The 23,471-nt window shown below is 41.5% G+C and overlaps 1 protein-coding gene across 3 annotated transcripts in view; it reads right to left on the reverse strand.

The window, feature by feature from the left end:
• Positions 1-3,637: 3,637 nt before the first annotated feature.
• RALBP1 (ralA binding protein 1) overlaps positions 3,638-23,471 on the reverse strand; it is a 48,257-nt gene continuing 28,423 nt past the window's right edge. For all 3 annotated transcript variants that reach the window (XM_056521572.1, XM_056521574.1, XM_056521573.1), the window contains exons 5-10: positions 18,151-18,312; positions 16,952-17,083; positions 13,105-13,215; positions 12,084-12,205; positions 6,301-6,424; positions 3,638-4,316 (exon numbers count right to left, since the gene is read on the reverse strand). In XM_056521572.1, the coding sequence (XP_056377547.1) occupies positions 4,077-4,316; positions 6,301-6,424; positions 12,084-12,205; positions 13,105-13,215; positions 16,952-17,083; positions 18,151-18,312 (891 nt within the window). In that variant the 3' untranslated portion in view covers positions 3,638-4,076. The remainder of the gene's footprint in view (positions 4,317-6,300; positions 6,425-12,083; positions 12,206-13,104; positions 13,216-16,951; positions 17,084-18,150; positions 18,313-23,471) is intronic.

A 23,471-nucleotide genomic window follows, 5' to 3' on the forward strand; every position in this document is an offset into this window, starting at 1 on the left:
AAGGGGGGAAAAAAAAAAAAACTACCATATATATATATATATATATTGTATGCCATGGATGTACTTCTACAGCTGAAGTGTACCTGAAGAAACAGGAAGGTGGTTACTCCTATTGTGATCATTGTTAGCAGGAGAGACAATGCCCACATGCAGTGACAAATTGTTACATGATGGTGCTGTAATACTTTTCCTGCTTCCCAGGTTTCCCCTTTAACAATGATGCTCGAGGGCCATGGCCACTTCAAAAAGCTGACTAAAGGTGATGCCAAGAGTACTATCCTCACTTATTTGATATTAATGACTTGTCATTGTTTAAGTGAACATTTTTTAATTATTCTTACCATCTGCAATTTTTTTTTTTTTTTTTTTTTAACCAAAACATGATGCTCATAACTTGTCAAGGAACGTCCATTCATTTATCTAAAGTGATACACAGTATGCAGTTTTAAAATTGATTCTTTATTTGCTCTGTTGCATGATGCCTGGATAAGAAACATTAACGAAGACTTACATAAAGTTGGGAGAAATAAAAATACTGGTTTGACAATGTTAATTGAAACTTTATGCTTTAAAAAGGGACCAACATCAGTAAATACAAAATGTATTTGTAACAGACAGAAGGAAATAGTAACACTTAATTTAGTTCTTTTAAACAATAGGAGTATGAGAAAAGAGCAAATCTGCACTGTACCTGTGCACATACATGTAGAATTTGTAGGGGTGTTCATCCAGTTATATGATTAGCAGTGGGGCTCAATTCACCATTTACTTTGGGGATAGGAAATGGTCATCCACCAGCCATGAGAGGAACAAGGTAATTTGTTATTTTACACGCAGGATCACTCTGCGGGCACTTTTCACTCAACAATGGTACCCGTTGAGTACCATAGACTACAAATCCATATAGTATACACCTAAGCATCAAGCAACCCTGTAGCTCCAAGATAGGACTGGAATGTGCTTTCACTGGTTATCCAGCCCATAAGTATTGCTGGGATTCTGGCATAAACATGCTCAATGAATATATAATACCATTTCACAGCTCTGGTGCCAGCCACAAGAAGACAGAGTCAAGCATTGAACATGGCCAGGTCACTTAAGGACAGTATTAAGCAAATGTCCTTTAGCTCCAAATTCATATAAAATATGTACACAATTAACGTAGTGTTTCATGCTCATCACTTATTCATTATGGGGAAGATTTATCCAAATCTGTTCAGAGGAAAAGTTGCCCATAGCAACCAATCAGCTTGCTGCTTTCATTTTGCAGAGGCTTAGTTAAAAATGAAAGAAGCGATCTGATTGGTTGTTATGGGCAACTTTTCCTTTGCACAGGTTTTGATGAATCTCCCTCATTGTGTTGGCTTCCAGGATCACCTTTGCATGAAGACATGAGGCAATTCATTTAAACGTGTGTGATCCACGATATATCACCAGTAAACTAGCATATGTGGCTTAAACCTGTAATACAAAAAAGGGGAAGACCCATTCACAGGCTTTAAAGTAGTTTGAGCCCAAATAGCAATGTCACAGAAGAGACCCAACCCTACAGCAATTTTATGGCAAATATCAGCTGCCTTAATCTCAAGTATATGATGCCAGTACATCACTCCGGGTTTAAGGAGGACTGCAAGCGGGGCTGAGACATTTGTCACATCTGTAGAATTAAGACAGATTGCCATGAAGGAATACAGCACAAGAACAACAATTCAGCTTTCTGACTTCACTAGAGAGATACTTTCTCACAAAAAATTGAATAGCCTAACATTTCCAAAGTACAGGTAACAAAGTTTGTTATGAGCAGATAACCAGCAAGTAGCTTTCAAACAAAGCATAAAAGGCACAAAAAGGTAAGTGAAGGGCTGACTGGTAAAATTCATTACGTTCTAAGGGGTAGGAGGTAAGCAATCAGAGTAAATGTGCCAGTAGATATCAATAGTTTACTGGTTCAAATCTGAGATTCCCCTCAAAACTTCCTTAAACTTTACAAACTAATGCAAAGACCAATTTTTTTTTCTCCCATAATCACTACTGATGCTCCTCAGTGGAGCTGGCAAGAGCAGACATTTTTATGATATTGTTGCAACATGCATTGTAAAAATAAGGGACAATAGGGCTAATGTTTCCACACCGTTTTCGAAGGTTCATTTTTAAAACTTCAGAAATCATTAGCATTTTTTCCCCTTTTAAAACTCTGTCCCTTTGTATTAAAATTTTGCGTTACAGGAAAATCTATAGCCCAAAAACATGTTTGAAAAGACGTTTCCGCCACCTAATTTTGCATCTGTAACAGCCGTATTAGGCTTCTTTCACATTGCGCCCCGTCAAGAACAAGCATCAAACTTTTTTTAATGTTTTGTTTGATGGTTGTCACTTTGGCGCGGCGCAACGGGTCCCAGTGGACCCCATTATAGTTCATGGGATCTGTCAGACGTCACTGTTTTCAGCGGAAGAAAGACGACACAAGCTGTTTCCCTCACTTTCAGCTGTTCCTGTGGGCTGGAAAAGGTGGATACAGTCCTAGGAAAAAGTCTCCTAGGACTGTATCCACCTTTTCCAGCCCACCGGAGCAGCTGAAAGCTGAACTAATTTATGCAGGATAAGGCATCAACTGCCGAGCCGGGAAGTTTGTGACAAATCGAATTTACTGTAAATTCGCTCATCTCTACTCCTCACCCCTAAACTGCAGCAGATATGTACATACTGGGGGAGATCAAAACCAGTGTAGAAGAGGAGTGGTGAAGTTGCCTGTAGCAACCAGATTCATTTTTAAAAAGGCCTTTGAATTATAAAAGGCAATCTGGTAGGTTGCTATGGGCAACTGCACTGCTCTCTCTCTCTACACAGGTTTTGATGAATCTCCCCTATTTTGCTTACTCTGGGTTGACCATAGTAGCATAAATAACTTTCTGTGTATGTATTTCTTGTGTCATATCCAAAGAATAGCAAATAAATAGAATTTATAAAGACGTCACATTATAATAAATCCACACACAGAAGTAGTGTGCTATATGTACATTACTGCAACAGTAAGGAAATCAGAAGGTTATAGCTGGCCTTTAGTACAGAACTCCAACAATCACATTGTGCAATTCCTTGTCTTAGGCGATATTATCAATGTATGGAAAGCTAGACTGACTACTCCATATGCTCTATAAAGGAAATCTAGCAGTAGGTTAGGGCTTCCTAATCTGCTAATATTGGCTATAATGGGCAGTTACCCTAAGCATTATAGTATCTTTAACACCTCGCTCCGATGCACCCAGTTTTATCGATACACAAATAAAGTCAAACGGTGCACTGGAGGTGTTCCTTTACTGCTCGGTGAAAACAGAGCTGCCCCTTTGCAGTGGCTTTGAGTTACAACACTGCAGAGGGGTAGATTAGGATTTAAGAAGCATTATTAGAGGAGCCACCACCACATTATCCGCTTAAGATGCCCTAGCCTGCTAACAGAGAATACAGATACGTGGTTAAGGTTTCCAGAAAACACAGGCCTGATGACAGTCATCCTGCAAAATGAATGCTGCACTGCTGCATGACCTATAGTCACAGTTCACTTGTAGTAAGCGAAAGCAATAACAGCAGCAAGCCAGCAACACCAAAGAGCTGATCAGATCATAGAGAACCATGTACACCAATATAATAAAAGTTTTATTTGTAGTAGTCTCAAACAGGTGCATTCACAGCTGCAAAATCCCTGGCTTATGTAAATACAAAGAAAAAAAACCTTATAATGTTAAAGCTGCTCTGATGCCAAGGTAACTCATGAATAAATAATATAGATTGGTGTGCCTGGTAACATCTGCATCATAAAATCACCTAAAAATAAGTGTTAAAAAATTCCTAGCCACATTTCTGGTACACTTGCCATGAGTCCAGTCATTCAAAAAAAACAACATTCTTTTCTCACCATTAATCTGTGTACAAAAGCATTGTTTTTTTTATATAAGTAACCCCAGAAAAGCCAGAACCCAAAGAACAGACTGGAACATGAAGGAGTGCCTGTGTCAAATAAAAACCATAGCATTGGCTTGTAAGGGTTAATGAGCACTTTACATGGGATTCACTTTTTCTCAAATCACTGTTTCCTTCCAGTCTTTTATTGGCGAGGGTCTCACTTGCTCCTTGGTCTTTGTCTCAGAGGTGGCATCTCTCTGCAGCTGGGATCTGCTGCCCACTTTCCCTGGCTCCTCTTCATCTTGCAGCTGCTCGGATTTTATGCGCTGTATCTGTAACAGCCTGAGCTGCACACGCAGCTCAATGATTGCTTCTCTCTCCTCATGAATGGCTTGGTTCAAATGGTTGTTCTTAATCTAACAAAAAAAAGTGCAATTAATCTGACAGTTTCAAAAGTGGAATAAATCACAAAAGGTCATACTACGAAACACCATGAGAACATCGAACACAAAAAACATGGATCTCCAAACAAGACAGACGAACACAAAGAAGAGTGAGCAAGACAGTGATATTAAAGAGAATCTCACTTCATCAAGAATAAAACTGGCAATGACACAGATTCCTGCAAAAACAGTTAACCTAGGTAACATCAGACATACTGGAACCCCGGGATTGGAAGGTATTCGTGTAAAAGAAAAATCATAACATCAATCTTATTTTAGTTTGTAACTGGATTGAACACTGGCTCATGGATCGTACCCAGAGAGTGGTGGTCAATGATTCGTACTCTGATTGGTCCCCGGTTATTAGTGGTGTACCCCAAGGTTCAGTACTGGGACCGCTGTTGTTTAATTTATTTATTAATGATATAGAGGATGGTATTAACAGCTCTGTTTCTATCTTTGCAGATGACACCAAGCTTTGTAGCACGGTACAGTCTATAGAGGATGTGCATAAGTTACAAGATGACTTGGATAGACTAAGTGTCTGGGCATCCACTTGGCAAATGAGGTTCAATGTGGATAAATGTAAAGTTATGCATCTGGGTACTAATAACCTGCATGCATCGTATGTCTTAGGGGGGATTAAACTGGCAGAGTCACTGGTAGAGAAGGATCTGGGTGTACTTGTAGATCACAGACTACAGAATAGCATGCAATGTCAGGCTGCTGCTTCCAAAGCCGGCAGGATATTGTCATGTATCAAAAGAGGCATGGACTCAAGGGACAGGGACATAATACTCCCCCTTTATAAAGCATTGGTACGGCCTCACCTGGAATATGCTGTTCAGTTTTGGTCACCTGTCCATAAAAGGGACACTGCGGAGTTGGAAAGGGTGCAGAGACGCGCGACTAAACTAATATGGGGCATGGAACATCTTAGCTATGAGGAGCGATTAAAGGAGTTACAATTGTTTAGTCTTGAGAAGAGACGTTTAAGGGGGGATATGATAAACGTATATAAGTATATTAATGGCCCATACAAAAAATATGGAGAAAAACTGTTCCAGGTTAAACCCCCCCAAAGGACGAGGGGGCACTCCCTCCGTCTGGAGAAAAAAAAGTTTAGTCTCAAGGGGCGACACGCCTTCTTTACCGTGAGGACTGTGAATTTATGGAACGGTCTACCTCAGGAACTGGTCACAGCAGGAACAACTAACAGCTTTAAAACAGGATTAGATACATTCCTGGAACAAAATAAGATTAATGCTTATGAAGAAATATAAAATCTCATCCCTTCCCCAATATCGCGCCACACCCCTACCCCTTAATTCCCTGGTTGAACTTGATGGACATATGTCTTTTTTCGACCGTACTAACTATGTAACTATGTAACTATGTAACTATGTAATCTGCAACATAGAATATAGTACAGAGCACTCACCCGGTCACTTCTTCAATGGCAGCATCCTAACAATATCATCTTCAGATAGAAGCGGGGAGGCGATAGATGTGGTGATGCCAGGCCACAGACTATCACGCCGCTTGGTGGCATCTGAACTCCCCCCATTCCATCTACCGTCTCCCTGCTCCTATCTGAAGATGATATAATTCGGAATGCTGCCATTGAAGAAGTGACCGGGTGAGTGCTCCGTACTATATGCTATGTTTCAGATTGAGAACCTGTCATCACTTTTACAAACCATGAATAATCAGGGTGGCTGGTGATGGCTTCTCTCCACCCCACCAGCCTTGTTTGGTTTATCACTCTCTGTTTGGGTATAGGAAGAGCAATATTGATCAAGACTGGTGGTTTATTGTAGTTTATTCAGCATGAAAGGTTCCTTATAAGAGACAACTAGAAGGAAAAGTAGCTTTGCAGAGGTCCAACTTATTTTCAGTAAAAACATATATGGAATGTGATAGCGTTTATCCCGCTTCACTGCGAGCAATGACTCACCTCCAGCTCTTCATTCTGCCGCTGAAGATCCTCCAGAATAATCTGTAACTCTTCCTCATCTTCACTTTCGCTCTCACTCTCTGATGAATATTCCTCAGTTTCACTTCGACCATGCTGCTGGCGACTACAATGAAATAACATATGCGCATTGGAAACAGGTAGTCTATACTAGAAACATTTAGTAAATCAAACAGTCAACTTTTCTATGTTTATGTGCCTTTGATTTTCACAGTTTTCTGCTTCAGTGTTTTTAGATCTTTTAGTCAGATGTTGCTACAGAAGTATTTCACAAGTTTTTAAACATTTGACAAATACATTAATGCAAAGACTCAAAAAAAGAATGGTCAACACTGTAAATATTAAAACTTCTGCAATTCATCCCTGGCATGCTGGATATATCACCATCTGGGTCAAATCTGACTGATGACAACCCATTCTAGTCTTGCCAGTGCTTGGAGTTTATCACAATTTGTTTTGTTTTTTTGGTCCACCCATTTTTTTGGAGGATTGACCAGAGATTCTAAATGAAATTGGGATCTGGGGAGTTTCTAGACATTGGCCCAAAATGTTAATGTTTTATTCACTGAGCCACCTAATTATCACTTTTGCCTTATGATACTGTGCTCCCTCATAATGGAAAAAAAGGTTTTTATGCTTACCGTAAAATCTCTTTCTCAGAATCCATTGGGAGACACAGAGACCGTGGGGGTATTATGCTGCTGCTGCCACTAGGAGGTTGACACTAGGCAACAAAAAGAAAGTCGCCCCCCCCCCCCTCCCCCCCCCCGAGCAGGATATACCCCGCCTACAAACTCTGAGCTATTTAAAGCAGTAGGAGGGAACAGACAGGGAAAGAAAATACAGCAACTGAACAGGCAACCAAACCAAGAACACCAGAACAAATGGGTGGATGCTGTGTCCCCCCAATGGATCCTCCGAGAAAGAGATTTTGCGGTAAGCATAAAAATCTACTTTTCTTGTTCGGCTCCATTGGGGGACCCAAGAGACCGTTGGACGTACCAAAGCAGTCCCTGGGGTGGGAGAGAACCCAAGGAACAGCCAACTGCAACACCTTGCAACCCAAACTAGCATCAGCGGACACAAAAGGATGCACCTGGTAATTTTTGTGAAAGGGTGCAAGGACGACCAGGTGGCTGCCCTACAGACTTGTAAGGCCGAAAGCCCTGTTGCGGAGAGCCCAGGAGGCCCAGAAGGAACGAGTGGAATGAGCTGAGACCCGGAAAGAAGGAGTCTTCCCTTTGCAGCAGTAAGCTTTCGAGATGGCAGAACTGATCCACCGCAAAATGGTCGTCTTAGAAGCAGGAAATCTCTTACGAAGACCCTCCGTAAGCACAAAGAAACAGTCACACTGACGAAAGGAAGAAATGACCGAGAGGCAAATGCAACCGGCTGTACTACATCGAGACCATGAAGCAACCATTCCCTGGGATAGGACGGACCTGGGCAAAAGGACAGGAGGATGATACCCTCATTTAGGTGAAAGGCGGAGACCACCTAAGGCAAAAAAAGATACTTTGCCCTGGTGCAAAACCAGGTAGGGGGAACGGCAGGAGAGCCGCCAGCTCCAAAACTCTCCTAATGGAAGTGACCGCAATGAGGAAGACCACCGTCCAGGAAAGGATACAAAGAGAAATGTCCCGGAGAGGTTTGAAGGGAGTACCCGGCAAGGCACTGAACCAGATTCAGATCTTACTGGGGAATAGGGGATCTGTACGGCGGAGCCGTATCAGCAACACCCTGCAGAAAGGTATGGATGTGAGGGTCGGTGCCAGTGGAGGGGCAGGAAAGATTGCCCTAGTTGAAGAAGAGGACACCGAAGCCACCACAGGAAGGAATGACGAGTCCTGGGGGGGAGAAAGAATAATCCTGCAATCGAGGGATAGCGGAGACTTGTCCAGCCGGGGCAGAAGAGAAAGTTGAAGAGGTCGACAATAAAACTGGGCGAATTGAATGGCCGCCACCATCCAACTTAGGACTTCCATGCAGGAACGAGTGGAAACTGGAACAGGACAACTGAGAAGATGAACGCTTGATGACAGAGCGCGGCACTTGTCCGGCGGGAGTCGAATCCAAGCAGTCGCCGTGTCGAACTGGAGTCCCAAGAAGATCAGAGACTGGGTGGGAATCAGACTGGACTTGATTGACCAACCAGCCGAAACGGGACAAGGCCTGAAGAGTGAGAAGGAGATTCTCCTGATTCTAGTCCCTGGTTGGAGTCTTGACCAGGAGTTTGTCCAGGTAGAGGATCACAGACACACCCCGCAGTCCAATTTCCTCCTGATGACGTTGCTAAGGCAACGAAACATGTAGAGGGGGCACGCCAATATAGCTTTTAACTAAAGTCCTGATGTTGGTGTCAAAGTGGCACTGCAGATCCACTGAAGACAATATAAGCCTGCTGGCTATAATTGATATATATTATCACCAACATCAGCATCTGATTTTAAGTTACAAATCTCCAACTATATATTATTTTATATTAATATCAATAAAAGTGAAGTTTTAGGGGTGGGATTTAATAGGGGCTTTGCACCCTGGGCTAAGGCCTGTGGGTTTGGTTGATTAAAAGCCGTACAATAGGCAGACTGCAGAGAAGCAGAGCACAAATAGTCTCCAGCATTGGAGAGTTGAAGTGCAAGCTCCACCAAATCATCCGAAGGGGCCCCAGACAAAATGCCCTGGCAGAGCTGGGAAGCCCAGACAGAAGCAAAGGCAGGAAGCAAGGATGACCCGCCACTTCAAAGGCTAACTTGGCCAGATTCTCAATCCTTTTGTCTGCCGGTCGGATCTGGGTTTGGACATAGGTGCAAGCAAAAAGATAATGGAGTAGTCTCACCCGGTGTCTGTGTCCCTCAGATGGAGAGGAGAAGCAGGCTGTAGTGTTGAGACAGCAATCGTGCGAGAGAGAGAGAGAGAGAGAGAGAGCGAGAGAAAGAGGGGAGAGCAAAATCTAAGGAGAAAGGTGGGGTGGGGCAGAGCCGTATCCAGCCTAGCCCTCATGGGCCAGAATTAACCCCTGCAGCCATAGGACGAGGTGAAAGGGGCCAGGAGGTGTCCAAAGCGAAAGTAAAAAAGCAGTCCCTGCACGCACTGCGGGGCTCTAAATATTGCCCCAGTGAATAAAGTTGGCCCCCGGGAATGCTGAAATACAGTAAATTTGCCCCTCTGCACCACTGCTTCTTTCCCCTGACTTCAGGATGGCCGAGCAGGAACTGTCCCCAGAATGAATAAAAAGGAGTAGGCCCAAAACAGGGGGACTACAGAGGTTGAAACCCCTGAATTACAGATAGACTCCTAGAAAAAAAAAAAAAAAAGGGGGGGGGGGAGGGGAGAAAAAATACTTACCCTGTCCCGGGAAAACGTACCTACTGTAGTCTTCAGCCAGCTATTATACACCTGCATAATGCCAGTCTGAAACAGCGAGATGAGCAGGATAGGTAGGGAGACTAGGACCCAAAGGTACAACCCCAGGTGCTGACCGGTGGTAAGAAGGGGTTAACAGTGAGTGCTATGCTCCTGAGCCCCCACCTAAAAAGATAGTAATAAAAGGGCGGAAAAAAAAAAATCTATATACACATACCTAAAACTAAAAAATAAGAAAATATAAGACAAGGTCTGGAGAACTCCAGATTGTGTCTGCCTCCTACGGACACTAAGCTAAAAACTGATAGCTCAGAGTCTGTAGGAGGGGTATATCCTGCTGGGAGGGGCAGACTTTTTGTTGTCTAGTGTCAGCAGCATATACCCCCAATGGTCTCTGTGTCCCCCAATGGAGCTGAACGAGAAAGCATTTTTTTTTTATCACCAACGTGCTACTGGATGTTTAGGAGAGTTTTTTTTGGAAGGATGCTTGGATACCATTCTTTATTCATGGCAATGTTTTTCAGGCAACCATGCGAGTGAGACCACTCTGATGAAAAGCAGTCCATGCATGAATGGTCTCAGGATGCTTTACTGTTGGCATGATGCAGGACTTGTGTTAGCACTCACCTTTTAGTTTTTAGTTCTCTGAACTATCATTCTTCCAGATATCCCAAAAAGAGAAAATAACTTTACCCCAGTCCTCTGCAGTCCAATCCCTGTACAGGGGAAAAGCCATTCTCTCTGATGAAGCCCCCTTTAAACTGTTTGGGACATCTAGAAGAATGACTGTCTAGAGAAGAAATGGTGAGTACAGTGGTCCCTCAACATATGATATTAATTGGTTCCAGGAGAACCATCATATGTTGAAACCATCATATGTCGAGTACATATGTCTATGTAAAAATGGTAATTGGTTCTGGGGCCTTGGAACCATTGTATGTTGAATACATATCTCTATGGGAAACTGCTAATTGGTTCTGGGATGACCATCGTATGTGGAATGTATGGGGAGTGTTTAACAAACCAGGGTGCCTCCAGCTGTTGCATAACTACAACTCCCAGCATGCATGTACAGCCATTGACTGTCTGGGCATGCTGGGAGTTATAGTTTTGCAACAGCTGGAGGCACACTGATAGGGAAGTATTGATGTATGGGGTGTATAGTGTGTATATGTATTGTATGTGATGTGTGACATCGCATACAGTACTGTACAGTTCTTTAAATACCTTCAGGGGGGACAGAATGTCCTCCATTACGATCCTGCCGACTACAGCTCTATAGGAAAGGAAGGGGAGGGCAGCCAGCAGCTCATTGGATGCCTGCAGCAAGATGCTGCAGGCTATTGGCTATGGCTCCACTGGGGGGGCGGGGCTTACACAGAGCTCACAGTGGAAGCCTGCGTGAGTTAGCAGGACAGCATATGAGTAACAGGAGGCCGAACGGGGCACCCGGGGCACATTAAACAACTATCTGTCAGTAGCTGAAGTTGTCAGGGCTGTCAGATAGCTGTTTGTACGATGGCCCCGACACACAGCAGCATCATGTCGATGCTGCCTTCAACATACGATGGGCTCTGAGAGGCCATCGTATGTTGAAATGATCATATGTCGGGGACATCGTAAGTCGGGGGGTCACTGTACTGTGTCATGGCAACAGTAGATCATCCGAATACTATTCCAAGAAAACTTTAAAATGCATCATCATTATAAAAAAAAAAAAAATTACAAAAAGTCTGAACTATTGAAGGCTACTGATCTAATTTTGCTGACTTTGTAGATGGCTTTGTATATTACTATTGGCTGTCACACCCGGAGTGAATGAGGTGACCCGGGTGACCAGTCAGAAAATACATTTTATCACAAAATCTACAATAAAAACCAAAATAAAATATTTGTGGGAAGAAATAAAAAATGTTGCAACTTTTGGGGCTTCCTGAGCATGCTTTGTAGAGCGAGCACAGGACATACATTTACTCCCTGTATCTTTTAGTGGTTATAGGAGTATTCAGTGTTGTCCAAACGTGCTCAGTGTGCTGAAAAATAAAACCCGATAACCAGGGGGAGAGAAGGGCCGGCAGCAGGGCTCTAGACCCCAGGAAAGGCAGGGGGAGAGAAGCGGGCAGCGACGGCCTCTCTCCCCCTGCCTTTCCTGGGAGTGTATCGGCGTATAACACGCACACAGACTTTAGGCTAAAAATTTTAGCCTAAAAAGTGCGTGTTATACGCCGATAAATACGGTAACTTTTCTTGTTTCTACCAGTGCTTATATATAGTGTCTGGAGTCGGCGCGTGCATTACCCACTCAGTTAATAATCTTGTCAAGTTTGGACTTGAGATACCTCTTTAATAAACAATTTAATTAAGAGTTTATAGCGGAACACACTGAACATCAATCCCACCTTTGTATCTCTGAGATTTCTGCCCGCAGACGGTCTATTTCTTCTTTCTCTGTAGCAATTTGACGTCGCAGAAATTGCTCCATTGCTACCAGCTCTTCTTGCTCTGTGAGGATCTCATTCTCCTAACATAATATACAAACATTAATGATGGTAAGTGCGCCAACAAAGCTGTTACATAACCTGAAAAATTATTATGTAGATCCCCTTAGCGCCACCAAAACAGATTTGACTCAAGTTGTAGATAGCCCTCTACATGATGTAAAATTAAATATGATTAACCATGCTCCCTTCTTCCATTGTGCTATACTGGTAACCCTACGTGGTCTGTGGCTATGAAGCCCCATACGCAGAAAGCTGTGATGCACTGTATTTGGACAGTTTTCTATTAAAGCCAGCATTTACTTTATAAGCCACAGTAGCTCTAGGATAAGGACCAGACAATCCTGATGACCGTTTTAGTTTCACGATTTGTCCTTCGAATAACTTTTTTTCATACTAACCACTGCATACTGTGAACAGACCTGTCATTATGAAGACACTCTTAGGCTTCGCTTATACAGAGGAATCTCCGGCCAGAAAAATGTTGTCTGAAGATTCCGAGGGACGCCAGTCTCAACTGAATCAGTTGGCCCCATGGACGGCAATGTATTTAGTGTAGATTTTTTCCAAAAGATTGAGAAAAATCAGAAGTTCCACCTCCTAAATTCCATACTGTGCAGTGGATTCTCATTGACAGCAATAGGATTCTGCTGCACCAGAATTTCCGAGAGTAATTTCTAAGCGGAATTATTTTCCCATAGCAACCAATCAGATTTCTTCTTTTATTTTTCAAAGGCCTTTTCAGAAATGAAAGAAGCGATCTGATTGGTTGCTTTGGGCAACTCAGCAAATTTTCCTCTGGACAGGTTTTGATAAATCTCCCCCTAGATAGCACAATGGAACATTTAGAACAGGAGCAGTGGTCTATATATTAGAACATTGACCATCTAGGTAATTCTAGATAAGCTCATACCGCACTAACCTGGGCAAGCAGTATATTGAGGACCTCCTCCTCATTTTCTGTCATTTCTTCTTTGGAGACATCTTCCTTTGAAAGGCTGGCAATTTCTTGGGCAATTTTGGTTTCACAGTCCTGTTAAGAGTACTTGGGATAAAATTACTATGCAAATTTTATTTTGCTAGACGTAAATCATGCTAGCTCTATGATAACTAAAAGGTACTCACACATAAATGATAGCTGCATTCATTTGCCCAACAGCTCTCTCTTTCAATACCCCTATTCATGTGAACATTCAGTTCTGAATGAAAAGATGAGGGGAAGCCACTACCAGACTCCAATGGTGGTGACCTATCTTTCTGAGAACAAAAGGATCTGGCCCTCTCTTAAGGCTATATTCACACTACGGAATCTCCAGCCGGATATTTCTGGGCAGAGATTCAATGAACTGCAGAGGTAGGATCATTACAGACATCCAAAACATCCTTATTTCGTCAGTGGAATTCCATGTGGACTGCTTTGCTGTCAATGGTGATGTCTGAACAATTCCACTGAAATAATAAAGAGGTTTTGGATGTTACCCAAATTCCAGTGTGAACGGTGCAGAAGAATCCCATTGAAAACAATGCCAAGCTGTATCAGCAAAATTCTGCTCGAAAATTCGATAGTTTAAATGTACCCCAACATCTCCTATTTGGGGGATGGGAGTCTGAGAAGACCCCCAAACACAGTCAATTGCTTCAGCCAAAATCAAAGGGTTCAGCTGCCTTTTTTTCTAATGTGTATAAGAGTCACTTGTACATATAAAGTATATAAAATTTTACTGAGTATAAACATAGAAGTATAAAAAACTAAAAGAGGGAACAAGCAAACAATGGGACAATAGATCAACAACTCAGGGACCACATTATAATATCAGCAGTACAACAAACTTGTGTGTGTATATATACACACACACACACATTTGTTCCCTCTCTCCCTCTCCCTCCCCATCCCTCCCCCTCCCTCCCCCCCCTCCCCCTCGATTTTTGGGGTGAAATTAGGGGCCTCGGCTTATATTAGAGTATATACGGTACATACACACACATAATAGATATATATTGTTCCTGATGTTGGGTCAATAAATCTTATTCACCTATCCTTTGGAGTGCTGCGGTCTTTCGTTTGTGACACACACACACACAAATGCAAGCGGCAAACTTAGACCATGTGTGGGTGTAAGGAATGAACATTGCTACAGGGCTGCAATACACGTAATCATTCCATAAAGTGCTGTAGTTACGATGGACCATGTAGTGTCCTGAATTGCACTATGCTTATGTAAATGAGTAAACCCCAGAAGATGGTTAGCACTGAAACGTGCATATGGAGGGGCATCATCCCAGTGTCCAGTGTGCAAACTATATGTTGGTGTACCATCCATCTTGTTATCCGAGTTATAGGAGCACCTCTTTGGCACTTTGTAGCAGTGTCCGATATGTAAGGTATTGGGGCTCAATGTTTTTTCAACAAGGTTTACTGGTTTAGAAGGGCATAGTGTAGTACAGGACACTAAATGGCTCATTTTAACTACGGCATGATTACATGTATTGAAATCCTGTACCAATGTTCATTCCTTAGATCCACATATGTTCTCAGTTTGCATTTATGTGTATATTTGTACACTCACACATATGTTGTACTGCCATCATTCTAACATGGTCCTGGGGTGTCACTCTTTTGTACCATAGTTAGTTTTTATACTTTTATGTCTTGTTTACATTTAACCCCTTAAGGACACAGCCCATTTTGCCCTTAATGACGCAGCCAATTTTATTTCTGCATTTTCATTTTTTCCTCCTCACCTTCTAGAAATCATAACTCTCTTACATTTCTATCCACAGATGAGTACGAGGGCTTGTTTTTTGTGTACCAGTTGTGGTACCAATTAGCATCACTCATTTTACCATAAAATGAATGGCAAAATTAAAAAAAAAAAAATACTACTATTTGTGTGGGGAAATTGAAAAGAAGAATGCAATTTAGCAAATTTTGGAAGGTTTCGTTTTCACGCTGTATAATTTACGGTAAAAATGACATTCTCTTTATTCTGTTGGTCAATACAATTTAAATGATAACCAAGATTATATACTTTTCTATTATTGTACCTCTTTAAAAAAAAAAAAAATATGAAAAATCTAACTTTTTAACAAAATTAGTGCATTTAAAATCCCTCTATTTTGACGACCTATAACTTTTTCATTTTCCGTATAAGTGGCAGTATGAGAGCTCATTTTTTGCGCAGTGATCTGTAATTTTTATTTATACCATATTTTCATATATGAAACTTTTAATTAATTTAATTTGAATATTATATGACAAAAAAAAAAGCAGCAATTTTACGCCGTTCACCATACGGGATCAATAACATTATATTTTGATAGCTTGGACATTTATGCACGTGGAGATACCAAATATGTAAATTTATTTATTATTTTTAATTTTTATTTGATCAGTGTTATCGGTCATCGACTGCTCTGGTCTGCTTAATCTCAGACCAGAGCAGAAGACCCCTGGAGATGGACAGAGGCAGGTGAGGGGACCTCCGGCCACCATGCTGGATGATCGGATCCCCGCAGCAGCACCGCGGGCGATCCGATTATCCACTTTACCAACTGCACTGCCACAGATGCAGTGATCTGTATTGATCATGACATCCGAGGGGTTAATGGCGCACATCAGTGCAATCGTTGATGTCCACCATTACGGCGAGTTCCTGGCTGCTGATAGCAGCCTGGACCTGCCGTACATGACACAAGCACTACTGCGGTGCTTGCGTTCATGTATAGGACATAAATGTAGTCCTGGTGCGTTAAGTAACAGGGCACCAGGACGTACATTTACATCCTGTCGTTAAGGGGTTAAAGATTGTATCTGCTTTAAATTTATAAAAGTGACTGTTATTAATGTTTCTTTGACGTGGTATTTGCATTTTGGAGGTCACAATGATATGCGGTTTGTGATATCAAAGAAATGTACTCTTTCAATAACTACACATATACATACATTATATATATATATATATATATATATATATATATATATATATATATATATATATATATATATATATATATATATATATATATATATATATATATATACACACACACACTAATATATATATATATATATATATATATATATATATATATATATATATATATACACATACATACATACATACATACACACACATATAATGTAACACATACACACTACATTGATACATTGTCACATGAAAGGTTTTTGCTTCTCATATTTATTTCATTTATTTGGTATATGGCCTTTACATATAGTAGAAGGCACCGGCTGACGCAGCAATTTAGGGAGGAAACTTGAAAATTGGCACTAACAGCTGAATGGTTAAATTCTTAAAACATGCAATATCCATCCTGTAAAAACAGGTGTTGCACTGTATCCTATCCTGTCCCATGTATATATTTTTATAAACATCTATGCAGAAAGTTAGATGTGCAAGTAATTCGCTAGATACACATATCTTATAAATCACAAAATGTGCAAAGTAAACACATGGAATAAATTAAACACCTATAGAAGGTATAAAAGCATTAGTTAGCAACAGATGAGGGAAAAAAAGAGCAACTACACATAAGAGAAAGCATAGTAAATAGGTGAACAGCATGTGAAATGTGTGCAGCTGTGCTGGACAGGGTACAGTCCAACAAGTCACATGATGCACTTATTCAGCATGTTGGGTCTTCGCCAAGAACCATACAAGGGCAAGCCTTGTCCTCTCAGTGCCATTATGCATGCCTCTTGATGAAATGTTTAACAGAGTGGACAGACTAATACACAGAATGTCACACACCTGCCTTTTAGCTTCTCGCAACTTCCTTTTAAGCGCAGTTAAAATTCTCTGCACCTCCCACAGCCTTTCTTCCTTAGACAAATCTTTTATGCCAGCCTGCAAATCCCGATGTAAACAGTTTAAGAGAAATTCCTATAAAATTACAGAAAAAAACAAAAACAAAAAACAAGCTGTTAAAATGCCAATTTATATAATTTAAAGAGATTGAATGGTGACTTTCTACTTCACTATAGAATCTAAGATAGCCTTCAATAAGGCTGGGTTCACATCACGTTTTCAGCCATAAAGGACCGCATACGTCTGGGAGAAGCTAAAACTGGGCGCTCCCGTGTCCCTGCCATATGCCGCCCATATGTAATTCATTTCAATGTGGTTTTCCACCAGACCTAAAACAGTGGTCAACCACGGTTTTAGGTCAGTTGGGAAAACAGCATACGGGGCAAAAATGAGTTACAAAAATGAATTACATATGGGCGGCATATGGCAGGGATATAAGATCACCCGGTTTTAGCTCCCCCAACCGTATGCAGTCCCATATGGCTGAAAACGTGATGTGAACCCAGCATAAGAGGGCTGTATGTGGGATCTGAGACATTGTGAAAAAAAAAAAAAAAAAAACAGCCTAAAATAATTATTTAAAAAAACATGTATAAATTATTTAAAATGGTGTACGGTGTACATTTGAGATAATATCTGTAAAGCCAACCAGAGGAATAGTTAAATGTGTGTGTTCAATATGATAAGTTTTATCCTAAATTCATTTACATAACAGGCTTATTTAAGGGGTTCCTGTGATCAGGCTAAAATTCATTTATTTAAATGATGCTGCCACTTTTCGAAGGGGGTCCCATCACTCAGACCCCCCCCCCCCTAAACAAACAAACAAATCTTACTCATAAGGAGTCTATAAAGAATATTGTGTTGAAATTAGCCTGCCTACATCTACAGGTACAGGAATCATTAACAGTCTATAAGCTAGCATGGTGCACTACAAATGAAGTGACTGACACCCAATAGAAGGCTTATCTATGAGCAAGTATAATACTAAGCTGACACCGCCACTGCCCCCCCACCCCACCCCTTCCCAAGTATATGATATAGAACAGTATACCGCATGGAGGAGTATAAGCCAGAAAACAACATTAGCCCTTAGCTTTCAAAACAGAGATAGGTTTACAGGTATAAATGTGACAACAAACCTGCCGCCTAATTTCCTCTTTGATAGTTTCTTGAGTTTCAGGCAGGGCAGGCATGGTAGCCATATTAGACCAACGAAGAGGTTTTACCACTTTCTTGATAACCATTCCACCAAACAACTCTTGCACGTGTGTAAAGAATACATACAGGACTCTGTTGCTGATCTAAAACAAAAGACAACATACATTTTTACAAACTGCACTGTGAGGACAGGTTGGGGTAATATTATATTGACCCATGTCCAGCAAGAGCACTGGGATCAAAAGTTTGGGCACCCCAGGTAAAAATTTCTATTAATGTGCATAAAGAAGCCAAGGAAAGATAGAAAAATCTCCAAAAAAGCATCAAATTACAGTTTAGACATTTTTATAATATGTCAACAGAAGTTAGATTTTATTTCCATCATTTACACTTTCAAAATAACAGAAAAAAAAAAAAAAGGCATCTGCAAAAGTTTGAGCACCCTGCAGAGTTAATATCTTGTACTGCCCCCTTTGGCAAGTATCACAGCTTGTAAATGCTTTTTGTAGCCAGCCAAGAGTCTTTCAATTCTTGATTGAGGTATCTTTGCCCATTCTTCCTTACAAAAGTCTTCCAGTTCTTTGAGATTTCTGGGCTGTCTGTCACGCACTGCTCTTTTAAGGTCTATCCATAGATTTTCAGTTATGTTGCGGTCAGGAGATTGTGAAGGCCATGGCAAAACCTTCAGTTTACGCCTCTTGATGTAATCCCCCGTGGATTTTGAGGTGTGTTTAGGATCATTATCCATTTGTAGAAGCCATCCTCTCTTGAACTTCAGCTTTATCACAGATGGCATCCAGTTAGCATCCAAAATTTGCTGAAATTTTATTGAATCCATTTTTCCTTCTACTCGTGAGATGTTCCCTGTGCCACTGGCTGCAGTACAACCCCAAAGCATAATTGATCCACTCCCATGCTTAACAGTTGGACAGAGGTTCTTTTCATTAAATTCTGTTCCTTCTTCTCCAAACATACCTTTGCTCATTCCGGACAAAAAGTTCAATTTTAACCTCATAAGTACACAGAACTTGTTTCCAAAATGCATCAGGCTTGTCTATATGTTCATTTGCAAAGTTCAAACGCAGATTTTTGTGGTGAGGACGTAGAAGAGGTTTTCTTCTGATGTCTCTTCTATGAAGACCATATTTGTACAAGTATCTCTTTATAGTGGAATAGTGTACCACAACTCCAGTGTCTGCCAGATCTTTCTGGAGGGATTGTGCAGTCAAACGTGGGTTTTGAATTGTTTTTCTCACAATCCTGCAAGCTGTTCTGTCTGATATTTTTCTTGTTCTTCCAGATCTTGCTTTAACTTCCACTGTTCCTGATGACTGCCATTTCTTAATTACATTCCGAACAGAGGATATTGACATCTGAAAATGTTTCTTATAGCCTTCTCCAGCTTTGTGAGCGTCAACTATTTTCAGTTTCAGATTTCTAGACATGGTGCTGATTGTTGGGGCAAGGTCAGATGAGTCTGGGCATTTAAAACCTTTAAGATTGACATCACCTGGTCTTCCCAGATGATGATTGAGAACAATCCATGACACTGGCAGGTCTCAGTTTTGCAAAGGGGGCAGTGCATTTTATAAATTCTGCAAGGTGCCCAAACTTTTGCAGAAGCCATTTTTTTGTTTTCTGTTATTTTTAAAGTGTAAATGATGGAAATAAAATCTAACTTTTGTTGGCATATAAGAATGTCTAATCTTTAATTTTATGCCTTTTGGAGATTTTTCCCATCTTTCCTTGGCTTCTTCATGCACATTAATAAAAATTTTTACCTGGGGTGCCCAAACTTTTGATCCCCACTGTATATTGATGCCAAGAAGCGTATTACATAACTCGATTACCGCATGGGCAGGGCCACGCTGCATCATTCATGCTGCTCTTTACTCCATTATTGTCGGTCACATTTCCCCTTCTACAGAGATGTGTGACTGATTAATGATTGTTTTTAAACCTGCTTAAAATATGAGACCAGCTAAGATACCTCTTACAAAGTTATCAGCCGATATTGTGTAATAGAATCTTCAGTTCTACTTTCTAAACCCTTAACACAAAAGAAGTGATCACTACTCTCTCAACTCAATGATCTCAAGGCCCTTCTCCATTCACCACTTATTTTAGAGAATTTCTGGAGAAAAACCATGGATGGTAGGTAGGACATTAAACAACAACAGTAGAAGTCTGATCCTATTGAAGCAAGAAAAGGGTCATGTCAGTCAAGGTATAGTACTAGGAGGTCCATTTTCTTGTAAAAGGCCAAGGCTTAAAGGGGTACTCCGCCCCTGGCATCTTTTCCCCTATCCAAAGGATAGGGGATAAGATGTTAGATCGCCGCAGTCCCGCTGCTGGGAACCCCGGGGATCCCCGCTGCGGCACCCTGCCATCATTACTGCACAGAGCGAGTTCGCTCTGTGCGTAATGACGGGCGATACAGGAGCCGGAGCAGCGTGACGTCATGGCTCCGCCCCTCATGACATCACGGCCCGTCCCCTTAATGCAAGTCTATGGCAGGGGGTGTGATGACCGCCACACCCCCTCCCATAGACTTGTATTGACGGGGGCGGACCGTGACATCACGAGGGGCGGAGCCGTGACATAACGGTGCTCCGGCCCCTGTATTGCCCGTCATTATGTGCAGAGCGATCTCGCTCTGCGCAGTAATGATGGCAGGGTGCTGCAGCGGGGATCCCCGGGGTCCCCAGCAGCGGGACCCCGGCGATCTGACATCTTATCCCCTATCCTTTGGATAGGGGATAAGATGTCTAGGGGCGGAGTACCCCTTTAAAAGGGGTATTCCAGTAAAAAAAAAAAAAAATGTATGCTTTACTACTGGAACATCTCAGAAGGACAGGCCCACTCAACCAATCAGTAGCAGAGATAGGACACCTCTGCAGCCAGTGATTTGCAGAGGGGCCAGGTTCTGCTCCAACATCTCTTTTCAGAAGCAGGTGAGCAGTGTGGGGAAACTGGAATATTCCTTTAAACTAGCTATACATTTCAGATTCTGATTCCTACATACACTCAGCAGAGTGTACATGTATTCTAAATGGAGAAATAGGAGAAAGCCACGAGTACAAAACCATCTGGCAGAGTGGGGAAACAACCATACACATTAGGTGATTGGTAGGTTTGGCCAACTTTAATGTGTATGGCAAGTTTTAGCACGTCACTAGCAACAGTGGATACTTATTTCATTAAGTTATGGTTGCAGCTGTCAAACAGAATCAGGCAATTGGTCAAATTTTCCTTCTGTAAATGCAAAGAAAACAAAGCAGTAAAAGCAGCATCACCCGCACTAACCTGCCTGATAGCTACAATATTAATAACTAAATTTGCACTGGAGGAGTTTCCTAGCCTCTTGGTGCACTGGTACACCCATGTGGCTGGTTTCAAAACAACCCCCTTAATAAATTTATAAGGGCCCATTCATACTGAAGACTGCATTGCACTCAACAGTGACAGTCCTAGCACAGATGGATTTTGGTGGTGCCGGAGATTCCGTATTGTGAATGTACCGTAATCATCCCCAGGATGTAGCCACTAATTGCTTCTGGAGAGACTATTTATTAAGGGACTGTTGTTCAGGAACCAGCTGGGTGGGTAAACAATTGCATCAAGAAGAGAGGGAAAGCCCACAGTACACCAAAGAGACTAATTTGCATATTTCTGATTTCAGCTATATGTCTGCAATGGTGCAACGTACAAAAAAAAACAAAAAACACCCCTGTGATCAGCGCCACCTGCACATCAGTATGGAGTTATGGGTGGAAGTTAATTTGTGGGTGAAACCGATGCCGGTTTTACTTTAAAACATAGACAATCGTACATTTACAAAAGTCCATGCACCTGTCTTTATAGCCCCACAAATGCTACTATCTCTGCTCAGAGGCAGAATTAGGATAGGGAGTATGGTAGATTCAGTCTGTCCTAATTAAAGTTTATACTATTTGTCAGTAATGCAGAAACCATATACTTTTTAAATAGATTAATGAGTAAAATTTACTAACATTTTAATGGTCAGTTACCAGGAATGCAGATGCTGCTGCACACATTAACAGTACAGCATATGCACAGACCATGGTCATGTAAAAGGAACCCCAAGTATGGATTCTGGACGCATAATGTAAGAACTATTGTAAACTTTAGGGTGACCAACATGAATCACACCTACAGTACCCTACCATAAATTCTGTCCCATGGAAAATAGGATATGTCAACTACAACATAGAAACATAGAATGTGTCGGCAGATCATCAACCATTTTGCCCATCTAGTCTGCCCAATATTCTGAATACTATCAATAGTCCTTATCTCTATCTTATATGAAGGATAGCCTTAGGCATTAGGCTATCCTTCATATAAGCTAGAGATATGTATATCTCAGGCATGCTTAAACTCCTTCACTGTATTTTCAGCTACCACTTCTACAGTAAGGCAATTCCATGCATCCACTACTCTCTCAGAAAAGTAATACTTCCTGATATTACTGCAGAACCCCTTGTCCCTCTAGTTTAAAACAATGCCCTCTTGTGGTAGTTTTTCTTTTAAATATGCTCTCCTCCTTTACCGTGTTAATTCCCTTTATGTATTTAAGAGTCTCTATCATATCCCCTCTGTCTCTTCTTTCTTCCAAACTATACATGTTAAGGTCCATTAATCTTTCCTGAACAAAAAGCAGAGGCACTCCATGGTGCATGTAGCAGCAGCTTACCAGAGCAGGTTGTGTACACACACATACACAACAATGGTAAGCGTTTAGAGGAAATGATTGTTCAGCCTGACTGCAGCCTTCCTGTATAGCTAATAGGACATCTATCGCGGGAGACGCCAGGTGATGGATAAAACTTTACTGGATAAGCATACAACACGTTTCACTGCACATGCGCAGCTTCTTCAGCTTCTTGTATGCTTATCCAGTAAAGTTTGATGTCCTGCACAGCGCCGCTGATAATTCCTGTTCCTTGCTGAAGTCGTTTGTTGTCTTTTAATCTTTCCTGGAAAGTTTTATCCTGCAATCCATGTACTAGTTTAGTAGCTCTTCTCTGAACTCTCTCTAGATGATCTAGATCCTTCTGGAGATACGGCCTCCAGGTCTGCGCAAAATATTCCAAGTGAGGCCTCACCAGTGTTCTGTACAGCGGCATGAGCACTTCTCTCTTTCTACTGCTTATACCTCTCCCTATACATCCAAGCATTCTGCTAGCATTTCCTGCTGCTCTCTGACATTATCTGCCTAGCTCTAAGTCTTCTGAAATAATGACCCCTAAATTTCTTTCTTCAGATACTGAGGTTAGGA

Source organism: Hyla sarda, chromosome 5, assembly GCF_029499605.1.
Source record: "Hyla sarda isolate aHylSar1 chromosome 5, aHylSar1.hap1, whole genome shotgun sequence".
In the NCBI taxonomy this organism is placed as follows: domain Eukaryota; kingdom Metazoa; phylum Chordata; class Amphibia; order Anura; family Hylidae; genus Hyla; species Hyla sarda.